At 46.8% G+C, this 17,756-nt stretch overlaps 1 protein-coding gene across 1 annotated transcript; it reads left to right on the top strand.

Annotated features, from left to right (window-relative positions):
• Positions 1–4,019: 4,019 nt before the first annotated feature.
• LOC121600846 lies at positions 4,020–4,715 on the top strand. Its single transcript, XM_041929633.1, has one exon. It carries the CDS (start codon positions 4,020–4,022, stop codon positions 4,713–4,715), a length of 696 nt encoding a protein of 231 aa, XP_041785567.1.
• Positions 4,716–17,756: the final 13,041 nt, after the last annotated feature.

Raw genomic sequence — 17,756 nt, 5'->3', positions numbered from 1 at the left:
ATAGACCGTGCCGCCATACGTAGGACTGACTATCCTGCTATGGGGGGAAATCAATAAGTCACTGAAAGCCAACCCCACAAGTGTGTTGGCAGGCCTTGACCGGCATCGGTTGTTGAGCCAAAGAAGAAGAAGCTTATGCAGACTGTGACAGCCAGTGTATTGGCGGTACATTGGCTCCCTACCGACTTTTGCGTTGAAGTCCCCCAGGATGATTTTGAGGTCATGCCTGGGGCTCGCATCTACGATTCTAGAGAGGCGGCCGTAAAAAAGGTCCTTCTCCTCTTCCTCTTTATCTTCGGTAGGGGCGTGAACGTTTATGAGGCTTATATTAAAGAATTTGCCTCGCATGCGCAGGGTGCATAGCCTATCGTTTATAGCCTTGAAATCCATGATTGCGGGTTTCAACCGGGGACCTACGGCGAAACCCGTTCCGAGCACGCGGTGGCGGTCGTGGCAGCTGTAGTAAATGTCGTAGCAATGCTTACCACGCCTGTTGTGCACACCGTTCCATAGCCACCGAATCACTTGTAAAGCTACGAGGTCCATGCTCCGTGTGGCTAGGGCATCATCAAGTTTTTTCAAGGCTTCGGCTTCGCTTAGAGTGCGTACGTTCCATGAGCCCATTTTTAGAGTAGTCCGGGGGCATTGCGTAGGGTCGATATCGTTGAATCCGTTTCGTAACTTCCTGTTGCTTTCCGTAGTCGATTGTTCCATGGGACTGGGTGACTGGCCCCGCGCCCACGTGACCGTTTTGTTTAGCGTCGGGTTGCCCCCCCGACGTTCAGGCAACCGGTTTCCCGGGATACCCACCCCCCTCCTGGTTCGCCATATGCCACCATCCGCCCAAGGGGTTGGGTCAAGCCCGTGTACCCAAGCTTGGATATGTGATGACACATGTTACCACTCTGCACGACGAGGACGTGTCGGAATAGGAGTTGGATGGGAGAGCCTGTATTATCCCTCAAAGGGGCTTCGGATCCCATCCCATTACAGAGCATTTTTTTCGCTTCTACCACAACTAAATCATACTTCCGTGGTTGATTTTATGTTTATTCTACAAAACAAAACGTTTCTAATGATAAATATCATATAATTTGCATAAAATACTTACAAAATCACCGCACACGCAAACACTTGCTGTTTACATTTTGGCTTCACTCTCATTTGACATGTCAAAAATTTGCAAGCCCCAAAGCGTGGATCAAAAAGGAGGGTGGGAGGGGAGAGAAGGTGATGAGATCGGAGCGGCACGAAATGGCCGTTGCTAAAACCGCATGCTCAGAACGCTAAGTCCCAGAAGAGGGAGATCGAGCTACGAATGTGACAGAGAGGCCAATTCCCAACGGGACAAAAGTAGAAAGCTTGGAGCAAAATAATCGTTTGTCTCCCTCTATCCTCTACACCGCGCTTGCTTGCATTCATGCGCGAGCGCTCGAGTATATTCTCTCAGAACTGAGTATTCGCAGTTCAACCCGAGCAGTGAGAATGTATGTGTTAATGTGTAGCGAAATTTGTCTCTGTATCTCATTCCCCCACCCCCAAAAAACCACGTTCACTCTCCGCGCACTCTTACAATTTTGGCGCGCACGCTACGTACAACACAATACAAAAGGTCATTTTAACCGCGCGCACTGATCAAAGTCGCGATGGTTCAATCGGAACGCCGACGCTCCAAGTCAGAGATTTGGTCTTAAGAAATAAGTTTTTCTGACCAAATCGACAACACACACGCGAAGACACACATCGTCACATCGACCATAATAGATGTGTGGTGCGAGTGAGAAGGGGGAGGGGCGTAGAACAAAAACGTAAGCTTGAGCGTCCACGCAAACAATGAGACCCCAAATTTTGAGTGATTCAGGCCGACGGGTATGAGGAAGCTTGAGGAAGCAAGGAGAAACGCGCTGCGATGAGAGTTCGCATTCTGTTTTACACGCGCGCTTCACTAACACCTATACAAATACCGTGCTTTGACGAGCCGTCTGTGAATGTGTATGTGTCTTTCAGCGAGCTCAACAACTTGGAGCTGCTCGTCACATCGTGTTATCTCGCTTACACGACAGCATCGAACCATCGCTCCGTGTGTTCCCCCTCCTACGCGTACAAAACCACCAGTACAGCGCGACGCTTTGTCGGAGATGGTTGTGCGCGTTTTGTTTTAAGTCCCGCGCGCAGTGTTTGTGCGCTGATGCGCATTTCGTTCAAAGTCTCGTGCGCTGGTTTATTATGGTGAAGTGTGCAGCGAACAAACAATGAGCACAGACGCACATGCAGTGCGTGGATCGACAGGTAAGAATTTGCTGAACAGAGGCAACGCAGATTGTCGACAAGTTTCCCGCAGCATGGCTCGACCCGGTACTTTACAGTACGACGCCATTCGTGAGTATGAAGGATTCTAAATGTGTTGTGAAAGTGTAATTTATGTTTCAATAAAGTGTTTAATGAAATAAAAAATGACCGTGTTTGTGTTTGTGTTTGTTGTTAGAATAAGTGCGTATTTGCGATCGCGGCAATGCATGAAAGAAAACGAGAAACGAAAGAAACAAATATCTTTGGATGTGTTGGTAGCATGGCTCGAAAGAACACAAACACTTTGAGAACTGCAGACCTGCACCGTGCGTTACGGTTGGGGAGGGGGAGGGCTCGCGCGAGGGTGTAACTCATTCCTCTAAGAGTAACTGCTAAGGGGGACGGTACTCAAATCACTCAAAAATATACTCATTTTGCAGGACGGGGTGAGTCGTCGCGTGTGTGTGTGTGTGTACACGCGAGAACTCATTTTTTGCTCTTTCCTGGAACCCAAATGTTCTACATTCTTCTGATTTTAAGCAACCAAAGTAGAACGGGAAGTAGAAGGCTACTTCATATTCTACTTTCATTACTACTTTCGAGCGTTTTGACTCGCTTGGGTCGCTGCGTATTTTTTGTTATCTAAAGCTAAACAAAAAAAACAAACACACGTAGATCTTTTTTTCATCACTTTGTGGCGACCACGTTATAGCCTCACCACAGTCCGGAGCTGACGTCAACCGTCAATTCAAAATATCGGGCACTCTAATTCGAACACCCTAATTCAAGCACCCTATTTCGAGCAACCTTATTCGAGCACCCTAATTCGAGCAATAGTTACCAACTTAGCCAGACTAAACTATTTCCCGTTAAAAAAGATTATAAAAAGCCGTCGTTCCCACCACGCGCTCTCTTCTCTTTTCGTTCTCATCCGCTAGTGGACGTGCTCCCGTAACTGCGTAACGCTTGATCTAAAAATTGTATTTTGTGACATCTTGGGAATCCAAATAAAAAAGTGGTCTACCCACGAGGTAGCCAAAACTGGTGACCCCGACGTGATTCCCGAGATTCCCGATCGACAGATTCATCATCGGCCCGCTTTCGCCTTTTCCCCGCTACGCGTTTCCCGTTCGCCCCGATCCGACAACGCCGCGAGTAAAACGGTACGTGTAGTGTGTGTATCAAGCGTCGCCGAGTGTCGTACCTTTTTTTTTTTTTTTTTTTTTCGCAAGAACAAAAACCGTGTTCGAGCGAGTTTCCGCGTGTGCATAATATGTCGCGAGTGCCCTTCACGCCCGCGTGTACATAAGTGTCGCGAGTGCCCTACACGCCCGCGTGTGCATAATCGTCGCGAGTGCCCTACACGCCCATGTGTGCGTAATCGTCGCGTGTGTTCGTCACGTCCGCGTGTGCGTAAGTGTCGCGAGTGTCCCGTCCCGAGTGCATTGTTCTCCATACGCACCGACGTGTTTCCCTTGCATCGTGCACCCGCATCGCTACAGAGGATCGAGCCGCGGGTTACATCGCCGTCCCCAAAGAGAAGGAAGAGCAACGATTCCAGCGTTCCAGCCCGGACAAAAGAAAGCGCTCCTTGTAAAGCCGTTGACTGCCGCCATTTTGCACGTTCGACGCCATTGACAGCCGCCATTTTTGAAATGGACCTGCACAATTTGCCTGCATACTTTTGTGCACTGGAGCATTGGTTCGCCGCGACCGGAATCACCACCAAAATGGACCATAAGCGCTACCACGTATTGATGGCCCAAATTCCTCTTCGAGTGTATAACGAGATCCAGCCGATAATCGAGAATGTACCTGCGACGGAACGGTACGATTACATCAAGCGGAACATCCTTCAGCATTTCGGGGAATCCCAGCGTAGCCGCCTTCATCGTCTCCTATACGGCATGGACTTAGGGGACCGCAAGCCCTCCCAGCTGCTAGCTGAAATGCACCGAGCCTCCAGCGACACGTTGGCCAGTACGCTCCTCACCGACCTTTGGATCAACAAGCTTCCGCTACATGTGCAATCGGCCGTCGTTGCTGCACCCGGAAGTGTAACTGAGAAAGCTGCCGTCGCCGATACTATGGTGGAATGCCTGTCCGCATCCAACAACACCTGTGTGCACCATGCCGTAGCCGGGGTGCGCACCACATCCAACGATTTCGAGCAACGTATTTCGCGCCAGGTGGACGAACTCACACAGCAACTTAACGACTTCATCACAGAGTGTCGTAACCGTGACCAACGCCAAAGTCGGCCGCGCTCACGTCCACCAGTGGCATCTCGTGTCGGTACAGAACCATCTGAAGGAGAGTGCTACTACCATCGACGTTACGGGACAGCCGCCCGGACCTGCCGCCAGCCCTGTTCGTTTCCAGCCCCTGTCAGCCAGCGCGTCGGCCAGCCGTCGTCTTCAGCCTGAGGATACGCTGGAGATATCGGATCGCAGGTGGCTACCATCTCACCTGTGAGCAGTCGGTTGATGGTGATCGACCGACGAACCAACCAGCGTTATTTGATCGATACTGGTGCCGATGTCTCCGTGTTACCGAAGCCAGCCAACTACAACCCCCCGACGCCGTCCACCATGCGACTGTTTGCAGCCAACGGTACTCCGATCATGGTATTTGGTGAGTCCCTCCGTATACTTGATTTTAGTTTACGCCGCCCCTTTGTGTGGAATTTTATTATCGCGGACGTAAGCTCTGCTATCATTGGAGCGGACTTTCTTCGCCATTACCATCTTCTAGTAGACCTTCGACAGCGCTGTTTGGTGGATGCCCAAACCAACCTACGTGTGCCAGGACTTCCGGATACCACTCGACAAACCGCCGTCAAGGTGTGCGACGCAAATTCACCGATGGCCGACCTGCTGAACGAGTTTCCTACACTCATTACAAACTCACCGGGTGTGCGGATGCAATCCGAGGTGGTACATCGTATCGAAACAACGGGTCCTCCAACTTTCGCCCGTTCGCGTCGTCTTCCACCCGACAAGTACCAAGCAGCCAAAGAAGAATTCGACTCCCTCGTGCAGCTAGGAATTTGCAGACCGTCCAGTAGCAGTTGGGCCAGCCCGCTGCATATGGTAAAAAAGGCTGATGGTTCCTGGCGTCCGTGCGGTGATTATCGGTCCCTCAACGCGCGTACCACCCCTGACCGGTATCCATTGCCTTATCTACAAGACTTCACCATGCAACTGGGAGGAAAAACCGTTTTCTCAAAGGTGGATCTACAGAAAGCCTACCACCAGATCTCCATCCATCCAGAGGACATCCCGAAGACAGCGATCATCACTCCTTTCGGCCTATTTGAGTACGTGACGATGCCCTTCGGATTACGCAATGCGGCGCAGACGTTCCAACGGCTAATCCACGATGTGCTACGCGGCTTGAACTTTGTGTTTCCCTATATCGACGACATCATAGTGGCCTCGAAGACACCAGAAGAACATCGCGAACACCTGCGACTGCTATTTGCTCGCCTCACGCAGCACGGTTTGACCATCAACCTTGCGAAGTGCGAGTTTGCCCAGCCTGAGATCTCCTTCCTGGGACACCGTGTTACGTCTGAAGGCATCCTACCACTGGAAGAGAAAGTAGACACCATACGTCAGTTCCCGAAACCAAACACTGTCATGGAGCTTAAGCGATTTTTGGCGATGATCAACTTCTACAGGCGCTTCATCCCCCACGCGCTGCGAGCACAAGGACCGCTCCTGGAGATGATTCCCGGCAACAAACGGCGAGATAAGTCATCGCTGACCTGGACCCCAGCTACCGACACGGCCTTTGAGGACTGCAAACGTCAACTTGCACAGGCTACCATGCTGGTACACCCTGTACCATCCGCCGAACTATCACTGTGGTGTGATGCTTCCGATTTCGCTGCCGGCGCCGCCTTACACCAGGTCATCGACGGGCAGATGCAGCCGCTCGGTTTCTTCTCCCGAAAGTTCGACAACGCACAGCACCGATATTCCACGTACGATCGCGAACTAGCAGCTGTTTACTTGGCCGTCCGGTATTTTCGCCATCAGTTGGAAGGACGATCTTTCCATATTTACACGGATCATAAACCTCTGGTTTATGCTTTCCGCCAGTCGCTGGATAAGGCCTCTCCTAGACAAGCACGGCACCTTGACTTTATTGGCCAGTTCACCACCGACATCCGGCATATTGAAGGCCAGGAAAACGTCACTGCCGACTTGCTGTCCCGAATCGAGCCCATCCAGTCATCAACATCCATCGACTACGAGAAATTGGCCGAAGACCAGACCCGAGATCCCGAGCTCGCCGACATACTCAGTGGGAAAACAAGGACGGATCTGGTCCTTCAACGAGTTCCAATACCTGGCAGCAGCATGGCTTTGTACTGCGATTGCCCCGCCGGCATCATTCGTCCGTATGTCACGAAACCGTTTCGTCAACAACTACTACGCGCGGTTCATCAGATGAGTCATCCCGGAGCGAAAACTACCACAAAGCTGATGACGGAGAGATTCGTCTGGCTGAATATCCGCCGAGATACGCGAGATTTCGTCCGCCACTGCTTAGCGTGTCAGGCTACGAAGGTGCAACGCCATACCCGCAGCCCTCTAGGACGCTACCCGGTACCGGATGCTAGGTTCGCACACATCAACCTGGACCTGGTTGGACCGTTCCCAATCAGCAATGGACATCGTTACTGCCTCACCATCATCGATCGCTTCACACGCTGGCCAGAAGCTATTCCCATCCCTGACATAACATCAACGACTGTAGCCGCAGCCCTACTCAGTGGATGGATAGCTCGCTTTGGCGTTCCATCGTTCATCACCACGGATCAAGGCAGGCAGTTCGAGTCGACGCTTTTCGCAGAGCTGAACCAGTTACTGGGCATCAAACATCTACGCACAACGGCTTATCATCCGCAGGCCAACGGCTTGATAGAACGATGGCACCGTACGCTGAAGGCAGCTATTTGTACCAAAAACACCGCTCATTGGACCGACCACCTTCCCATCATACTCCTTGGATTGCGCACAGCGTACAAAGACGACATCAAAGCTTCGCCAGCAGAGCTGGTTTATGGAAGCACGCTAAAGATCCCAGCGGAGTTTTTTAATAGCAGCCCGATGACCAGCCTGTCAGACACCACCGAGTTCACCAAGTCGCTTAAGTATGCCATGAACACCATTCGCCCAACACAAACGGCCTGGCATGACAAAGCAACACCCTTCGTCCATTCGGATCTTCGGACATGCAGCCACGTCTTCGTCCGGAATGACACCGTCCGCCCAGCCCTTACCCCGCCGTACCAAGGGCCTTACAAGGTGCTTAGGCGTAGTGACAAGTCATTCGAAGTCCTGATCAACGAGAGGGCAACTAACATCTCTATTGACCGCCTGAAACCGTGCTACTCACTCCAGCAACCCGAGCCAGTGACACAGCTTACGCCACCATCTGCAGCAGAGTATACGCCACCACCACCAGCGCTACCACCACCAGCTTCACCACCATCAGCGCCACCACCACCAGCTTCACCACCACCGACAGAGCCGTCACCTCCGAACGACTTCTCGACCGGAGTTACGCGTTCACAGCGACGTGTCATCATCCCCGTTCGTTACCGGTAACTCCAGTCTAGCAGGGAAGCACTGTGGCGACCACGTTATAGCCTCACCACAGTCCGGAGCTGACGTCAACCGTCAATTCAAAATATCGGGCACTCTAATTCGAACACCCTAATTCAAGCACCCTATTTCGAGCAACCTTATTCGAGCACCCTAATTCGAGCAATAGTTACCAACTTACCCGCTGCGCAAATTCGAGCAGTTTCCAGCGCTGGAAATGTACCAAAATCTGCGCTGGCCAGCGCAGATTTTGGCTGGTCTCCCGCGCTGGACTTCAGCGATTCCTGCGCTGGGTCGAGCAAGTTTAGCGCCATCTGTTGGCGAAATGAACGAACTATTTATGGCGGCGGAGCAAAAAAAAAAACGGTCAAAAAATTTAAAAATATTGGCGCCCATTTTCTCGTCCGCTTCTTCTCCCTCCCTCGCCCTACCTTGCCTTACTTGCGCTTCTGCCCGTGCCTTCCGCCACCAGCTGATTGGCTGTTGCGGTGTATGCGTTGATACTCATATGTGCATTGCGGTTGTGTATTGTTATTGGTGGGTGTTAGCATTTATTAATTTGTGTATGACCTTTGAGGCGCTGTGGGAGAAGCTGGATTGGGATTCAAAGTGTTATCGGTGTATTGATGGTTTATTTTATTTCGTGCCGCTGCTGATGAGACTATTCGATGCCCCTGCCAACTGAGGGTGAAGAAGCCTATTTAAAACAAGCGTAGGAGAACGTCTAACACTAATCTAATATTTTTTAATTTGAACATGTTTGATGCTTCAACGACCTTCTAAGCATCATGTAGCACAATGTATAGTGGCTATAAATTTTTTTTTAATGTGCCGAAATCTGTCTCGAGTTTTTGGGTCTCGTTACAAACACACACACAGCGCGGGGAAAGTGACCGTTCACTCTATCATGTCGCGATCCCCCACCCCGCCCGGCGCTAGGGATGAGGATGCGCTACAAGAAACCTGAACCAGCCGTTCTACCGATAAGGTAGCCGTAATCGATCATGCGTGGAGGGGGGGGGGTGGTCTAGTGGGGGGGGGGAGTGCGTGCTTGCGCGACTTCGGGGGTGCGTGCTCGCGAGCGTGCTTTCGTGGGTGCGTGCTGGCGTGCGCGCTTTCATGCTCGCGGGCGCGCGTACGTGCGTGTGTGTGTGCGTGCGTGCGTGCTGGCGTACGCGCGTTCATGCATGTGCGCGCGCGCGTATGTGTGTGTGTGTGTGTTATGTGTGTGCGAGTTTGCGCGCGCGTATTTGTGTGGAGTTTGCGCGCGCGTGTTTGTGTGTGAGTTTGCGCGCGCGTGTTTGTGTGTTTGTGTGCGTGCGTTTGGAAACCTCAAAACTATTTGATTCTGATGCGTACATTTTCATCCGCTGCGGCTACAAAGTCCATGCATTTTCGATCTCGCTACCTGAGAGACAACACAACCATTGGGATTGGCATCTTTGCGATCGGCTCTGCTGTTGGGGGTATTGGGGTATTGGGGGTAAAAAGACACACGATCTAAGCAAACGTGCGTGTGATATATTGCACATTTATTTCTAATTCAGCTAGCGGACGCAACTGGAAACAAAACTTGAATTGAATTCATACAAAAGAGGATTCTGGATTTGTTTATTACGGTGCGCATATGGTGCTGCACCAGTCCGTCCAGGATCGGGCGTCTTGTTGGCTTGTCGGTATCGTGACGCCGATTGACCAGCAATGCCTTGGAATGGGTTCGGATCGGTAGGTTCATGTTTTGGTCGAGTGCATTCCGTGTATTTGCCTCGTCACAGCGGTAGTCCGGCAGCAACAAAGTCAAGACAAACTCTTACCCGGGTGTGGACTGCTACGCTAAGTTCTTTTATTATTATTATTATTATTATTATTATTATTATTATTATTATTATTATTATTATTATTATTATTATTATTATTATTGGCGTAATAGCCAACGCGATCATGCCGGCCTTTTCAGGACTTGAGTACCACGTAGCCGGATAGTCAGCCCTTGCTACGGCGGACGGTTCATACGCGATTAGAACCCACGACGGACATGCAGATGTGCGGAATGATGGCGGTGTCGCGGGCCCGCTCCTATCCAGCGTGCAACTTGCATACTGCCACACTGTCTCCTGCTCGATGCATACGCTGCAGGCAGGGGGAAGAATGCACCTCCACGATAAAAAAACACGGCCATGTACCAGCGGCAGACCTAACGATAGGCGGACTAGGCGGTCGCCGAAGATCTCTAGTCTGTAGTATGCCGTATGTCTACAAGTGGACAGATTATTAGCGACAAGGGCCCCCGGAAAGATGGTCTTTTCTCCGTGGCTGGAGAAAACCATTTGCACCTCCCCTCCCCCCATGGCGACTACAATTTTAGGGCCTGTGACCGATGATCGTAGGGGTCCCATGGCCACCCCCCTTCCCGCCGGCAATTTAAGTATACTGTTCAATCTCCCAACAGCTGTGTGCCACTACCCCCTCCTCCCTGTCATCAGTTACCATTGACAGGGGCCTCAATTCGTCTTTCCGCCTTTCATGAACACCTTCCTTTCTTTGACCGATGACATTTCGGAAAAAACACATTTGGCGACAGTTTTGCACACATACGCACGCTCATACCCTTGCGCAGACGGCTCAGCATATCTGTGTAATCTACAACATACGAAAGCAAAAGCTTAGTGTAATAAAATTATGCTTAATGCTTAACACGTTCAGATCGATGGCAGGCCCCACTGTCTCCCAGTGAACTTTCCAGCCTGCGTTCTAGGTGCTGGTGGAAAGGAAAGTTGATGAAAATCAGCGCCGGGATGAACGTGTTAATGCGAATTAGGATTCAGCGCGTTTCACAGCAAACCCTCCAGCGTTAGCTAGCGATTCCTTAGTCATTTTTACATTGCAGCAATTGAACTTATTGCGCTTTTTTTGTTTGATTTGTGAAAATGCAACTTCATCGCCGCAATGTTTGTTAACGGCTTTTTTGATCGCCACAGCAACTCATGAGCATTGACCACACGCGAGAAAGAGATAGCGCTATGGTGGGAAAAAGCACGGACGACGGCTGACAGCGATTGGCCGTCTGACGCACCAACACATCCAAACCTTCGATAGCGCGCTCAGGCGAGGGGTATGAGGCGGAGCCAGGGACGGGTAGCTCGACGAGCTGCTTGACAAATTTGCCGTTGGAGAGAAAAGGAAGGCATGATAAAATTCTCCGAACGCCATAATTTCTTCCGTCGCTTTGCGCAGCGGGTAGCCAGACTAAACTATTTCCCGTTAAAAAAGATTATAAAAAGCCGTCGTTCCCACCACGCGCTCTCTTCTCTTTTCGTTCTCATCCGCTAGTGGACGTGCTCCCGTAACTGCGTAACGCTTGATCTAAAAATTGTATTTTGTGACATCTTGGGAATCCAAATAAAAAAGTGGTCTACCCACGAGGTAGCCAAAACTTTATTGAAACATTTACATAACTTTACACGACTTCACACATTTACATAACTTTATACACAATATTTAACTAAAATAAAATCGATCGCTCCATCGATGCAAACGTTGAAGTGGCCAAATATCTGTGTGGATCCTGTTGCACACGCTGATTGCTGTAAAAAAGGTATGAAATGAAGTTGCGCGATGTACATAACATGCATGACGAAACATTTGCGCAACTTCATTTCCATGCGCACAACACTTGTACACTTGAAGACTTTACAAAATTATAAAACCAAGCGTCCAGGACTGATCGCACTGGCGGAAAGTAAACGCACACATTTACACACTTGTATCTGAATTAGTGTTAAAAATGTGTAGAAACCAAAACGTGCTCTCGCATCCTTGTATTTCACACCGTTTCTCCGCTTAACTCTAGGTTTTTACGCACACCATGATAAAATATCCCGCTCTTTGTTTGTAGGATAATGAAACGCTGGCATCGCTCTCTTGTTTTGTACTGTGTTCTCCGCAGAAAGCCTATGCAGAATGCCGGCGCGCATTGTAAAATATTGCAATAATTTTCAATTTTGCTTTACCGGATCAAGGCAGATCAAGGTTAGGGAAATATGTGAGGGAGTACGTTTTACGAAAGTAAATAAAAAATAAAATAAACTGTAGGCGCCCAGTAGTCGAAGGATCACGAAAACCTACACCCACAAAAAAAAAAAAAAAAAACAAAAAACGGTCTCCGTTTGAGTCAGGTAATGCAAATGACCTTCGTTCAAGTACGGTATATCAAACCAGAGATAAATCGAGTGCTCTAACACGGATCATAATAGACAATGTGTCGCCGACAGCGGTAATTAGGCTGCGCCAAAAGGGTATGCAATCTGCATCACAACCAACAACAACAACAAATGTCAACAGCGTAGGACATAGGATCAAGGGCCAAAGGCTTACCAACCAACAACAACAACAAATGTCAATAGCGTAGGGCGTAGGGCCAAAGGGCCAAGGGCTTAGCGATCGCTAGAGCAGCATGTACCAGCAGGATGCATACCTTTCTTGGAAAATTTGTAAAAACAAGGTTTTAAATCCCCAGGGGTAAAAATAAATGAATTATATTAACTGGAGAAAACAAAATGAGCATTTTTGATACTTTTTCTCAAGCAGTTGAGACACATAATCGGCACTGTAGTCTGCTTTCCGTAACGGCTTACTAACAGTTCTCGAGTTTGTTTTTCAGCAAAGCATGGTTACTAGCATCGAAGACGTTCTTGTAAGTGCCGTTACATCCAACGCGTTCGGCCCCATCGCTCCCGTTCGTTGGCCTGGCGAGCGATCATTGCCCTATCCTGCCGAACTGCTGTCACTAACACATCAACACGCTGGCAGGACTGTCAGCGGTGAGTGACTGCATAAACGGCGATCGCAAGTTCGGCAGGTCGGATCACAACATCTCCCCCTTTTTAGTATAGCCGATATCCGTCGAGCTTACGCGGAGGTCTTCTAAGCCTAAAAGATCGGCGTGGCGGTTGTATCGGCTGTCTGATGCTGGTCTCTGATGCAGATGGTAGAAGCTGTACAATCTGCTGCGTTGGGGACCTATTGGAAGAAAAACGATGTGATGTGCTGGACGGATCGTTGTTCCGTTTCACGTGTCGGTGCCCACGGTGTCGGTGCCACTTCCGTAAGAATGTCAAGCGGCAGCTGATGCTGAGTTGAGTCGCCGGCAAGATGTCCTCGGCCACTCGATGTACGTGCGCGCATTTGATTGGCATGTCGACGATGAGTGCGATGTCCATCGGTGATAATCTCGTACATTACGCTTCCGATCGGTTTGGATACCATTCCGGAAATCCACTGCCAAGCATTGCGCGAATAATGTTTCATGTAGACAGCATCTCCAGGAAGAAACTGCCTAGCTGCTGACGGTTGCTGAGCGCGTTGTTCGACTTCGGTCTGTGTTGTTGTTGTTGTTGGGCGTATCAGATCTAAGGGAATTCTAATGTTTCGATTAAATAAAACTTCAGCTGTCGTGCGTTGGTTAAGTGCAGGGTGCGGAGTTGAGCGATACGTTTGCAGGAAGGTGTCGAGAGCCGTTTCAATGGATATAGCTTCTGATTGGATTTTCTTCAGGGCTCGTTTCATAGTATCTACAAAGCGCTCTGCTTGCCCATTAGACGGGGGCGAAACGCCGGTGTTTTAATATGCTCAATGCCACTTTGCTTGCAGTAATCTTTAAACGCGTCGCTAGTAAATTGGGCTCCGTTATCGCTGACTAGTTTTTCAGGCATGCCAAATCGTGCAAACATGTGAAACGATTAAACTATTTTTTAGGAAACGCACAGCACTACTTCTATTATTAAATAAATTAAATATTCCTACTGCAACACTTTATTTAACATCCACTTAAATCCACCACCAGAATGAGAATGAGTCCACGAAAAATGTTCGTCTTCCTCAACCGCCATCGCTCCGCCGAACCTCCGATCCTCGAACCCCGTACAGGAGCCGTCGATTTTGATAAGGCCGCGTCTACACGTATCTTATCGATTTCTACATCTAAACGAAGCTTATCTGATCGATATTTTCTTATCGTAGCGGCCGAGGTCGCTACATGTCACAACGCTTTTTTTTTGTAACGAAAGCAAGCAAATTTTAATCGGTTGATTTTTTTCAAGTATGTTTCTATCTTGTTGGTGTGCAATTGCTCTTTCATTTCCGTTCCGGCTTTCATCCTCGTGCTCAGCTCTCGACTAACGTGTTGATACATTTTCGTAATCGTATCATCCTCGTGGCTTATTATCATCTCTCGCAACCTAAGTATACAGATCGAACAACTGAGTTCGCTGTTCTTATTGTTTCGTCTTATTTTTTTTTAGGTGCTGTTCTAATAATTGCCCGTCTTGTGCTTGTGTGCCTGTGTGCCCGCCTTAACCTTTGTGTGGTACAATCTCTGGGGGAGCATTCGATCAACCTCGTTATTATCGTAACAAGACCATCCGCTCAACCGCGCCAGCTATGCCTAATGAATCAACTCGAGTTTTTATATATAACTTTGTAACTCGAGTTTTTATGCTTCGGTGCCTTTCGTTATCTAGGCGTTCTGTGTAATGTGCAATCCGTGGACAGTGTAGGCGATATATTTATGTGTAGGTACCTAAAGTGCTACAGCCAGTCTTTTTTTTACGCAAATTTTTAAATACACAAATTTCCACATGGATATATTTAAAAACTATATAATAAGGTTAAATAATAATTCGCGATTTTCAATGCTTTCCTGTTATATAAACTTACCTTACTATATGAGTGTTAAAATATATCCATTTACATGTTATCGTAATGCTAAAATTACTATGATAGAATGCCTAGCTATTCCCTATTCTTCATCTGCTCCATTGTTACCTTAATCTACCCTATCTTTACTTAAATCTAGCACAAGGCATTTCCTCCTTGCGATTGCCTTATCCCGGGAATACTCGGGTGCAAACCTGTTTGATTAAATCACTCGTTGAACCTTTTTAATCGGTTATTATGTATCTTTTCTGACTTCTTTCCATTTTTATTGACACACGTTAGCTCACTGGGAATGTCTACGACCTCATATGGTCCTCTCCATATCCCTTGTATCTTTTGCCCTACACCTGTCTGAATATTCCTGACTAACATCATCTCTCCCCACATAGGTTGCCATTCAATTGCGTTTCGGTCATATTTTTGTTTCCGTTTTTCTTTTGATTCAATCAAGTTTTTTCTTGCTATCTCGTGTATCTCTGTAAGTTTTGTTTTCATTTCTTGGCTAAAGTCGGTATACGTTCTTTTGCAACCCCTTTCCTTGTATATCGATGAAGGCAACCTAGCTTTTCTACCAAAGACTAATTTGTATGGAGTAAATCCCGTTGAAGAGTTTGTAGTAGTATTATATTCCATGGCAAAATATGATAAAAACCTATCCCATATTTCATATTTTTTCCAACAAACTGTCTCAAATATATTTTTAGCTCCCTATTCGCTCTTTCCACTATGTTTCTTTGGAGATGATACGCAGAAGTATTGATTTTTTTAATCTTTAAGAGTGAACAAACATCTTTCATAACTTGGCTCATGAAATTAGTCCCTTGATCCGTGACTAATTCGTTAGGAACATCCGTAAAACAAACAACATTTTCTACAAATTTTTCTGCTACAGTTGTGGCTTCTTGATTTGCCATAGGTGTCACTATAAGGTATCTCGTTAGATCATCTTGCATAACTAGCCCATACTTATTTCCCTTCACCGATTCAGGTAGTATCACAATATCCATATATATCGTTTGAAAAGGAAACGTTGATGTGGTTGTAATATTCATAGGGATTTTGTTATACCTCCCAATTTTGTTCAGTTGACAAGACTTGCAACTTCTAACGTATCCTTCTATATCCCCATCCATTCCTGACCAAAAGAATAGCTCTTTGATTCTTTTTTTCATCCTTCTCACACCTACATGTCCACCTAATGGTGCATCATGAAATTCTTTTAGAACTGTTTCAATTTCACCTCTTTCAACTTCTATCCTCTCTGAATCCTTAATGTAATTTTTAAATTTGGCTTGGACTATGTTTTTTGTTTGTTCCAACTTTTGTTTTCTTTCTATTCCCCTGTCGCTAGTTTCATTTTCTACCTCTATTTTTAATAGATTCTCCCAGTGTTCTTCTAGTGGGGTATGATCTAGGAGTTCTATTTTCTGTTCTTGTTTGGGTTTAGAAAATTGTATTTTTTTCTCTTGTTGTCTTCTGACCACAGCGACCGTATTACTGATTTTGCCTGTTTGTTCTTCGGTTTGCTTTATCTCTGGGAGGCTTGATAGAAAATCAGCAACCATCCAGCATTCTTCTTCCCTTTCTTATACCTTATTTCGCACTCTAGGCCTTGGAGTCTTAATCGTAAACGGGACAAGATTGGGGAATTTTCTTTAAGCCGCCATATCGACACTAATGTTCTATGGTCGGAATATATAATAAATTTCTGGCCATAAATGTAATGCTTAAAGTGTTCAACTGCCCAAACAATTGCTAGCAATTCCTTTTCTATTGGATGATACCGTTTTTCAGCCCCTATAAGGGATCTACTTGCATAGGCAATTGGACATTCTATCGTTTTTTCATTAGATAGCACCGCCCGAAGGGCGTAATCACTTGCGTCAGTAGTAATGACGAAAATGTCTGTAAAATTTGGTCTCAATAACAAAGGTTCAGAAATGAGATATTGTTTATGTGTCTTAAAGGCTTCATCACACTTTTCATCCCATATAAAATTAATATTTTTCTTTAAGAGTTCGTGCAACGGTTTACGGATTTCAGAAACATTTGGAATGAATTTCGCATAAAAATTGATAGTTCCCAAAAATGAACGTAACTGTTTAAGGGTTTTGGGTGTTGGCATTTCTAATATTGCCTTAATATTTGCTCGGGTGGGTTTGATTCCGGATTCATTTACAGTGTGACCCAGATATGTTATTTCCTTATGCAGGAGTTTGCATTTTAAAGGTTCTATTTTGAGGTTATGTTGTTTTCAATCCATCCAAAACTTTAATCAGGTTTTTAATGTGTTCTTCTCTTGATTCACCAAACACCACTATATCATCTAAATATACGAACGCTTTAACCGGTTGAATAGTATAAAGTACCGTATTCATGAGCTTTTGGAACATGGAGGGACTGTTTTTGAGACCCATCGGCATTCTTAAAAATTCGTAATGCCCCTTTGACGTAGAAAAAGCTGTTTTTGGCGCATCTTTAGGAGCAATTGGTATTTGAAAAAATCCGGATTTTAAATCAATTGTTGAAAAGTATTTACTATTACCAATGTTATCCATTATTTCCTCTATACGAGGTATTGGATACATAAAGGGTTTTATAATCAGATTTAGTGCGCGAAAATCAAGAACAATGCGATATTTTTTTTCCCCATCAATATCCGATTTCTTCGGTATGCACATCACGGGCGCATTCCAAGGGCTTTTGCTTGGTCCTATGATATTTTGCTTTAACATTTCTTCAATATGTTCATCCATAATATTATTTACTGCTACTGGAAATCGGTATTGCCTTTTATAAATCGGAATATTAGAACTTGTTTCTATTTCGTGCATTGCTGCTTGGGTATAGGTTAAATGATCCCCAGGCAAGTAGAAAATATCGTTGTATTTACTAATTATTTGTTTAATACTGTTCTCCATTGAGATATCTAAATGATTTAAAATTATCCTTTTCATTAATTCTGCCAGTCGTTCTGATCCGACTAATTTCCCTCGTTTGATCGTATCGTATAAATCGCAATCTGCCTGTTGTTTTTCGACACATGGGAGCAATTCAAAATTTCCCTCTTGAATGTTACTGTCATTCTCCTTTTGATGACTAACAGTATCTTGCAACATATTTTTTTCCATCCAA

The sequence above is a fragment of the Anopheles merus genome, unplaced genomic scaffold (assembly GCF_017562075.2).
Source record: "Anopheles merus strain MAF unplaced genomic scaffold, AmerM5.1 LNR4000008, whole genome shotgun sequence".
Lineage (NCBI taxonomy): Eukaryota > Metazoa > Arthropoda > Insecta > Diptera > Culicidae > Anopheles > Anopheles merus.
The sequence above is the reverse complement of the archived record's forward strand: the minus strand, read 5'-3'. Positions and strand labels throughout refer to the sequence as shown.

Coding starts and splice junctions, on each gene's coding strand:
- LOC121600846 (XM_041929633.1), top strand. CDS start 4,020: ATGGACCATAAGCGCTACCACGTATTGATGGCCCAAATTCCTCTTCGA.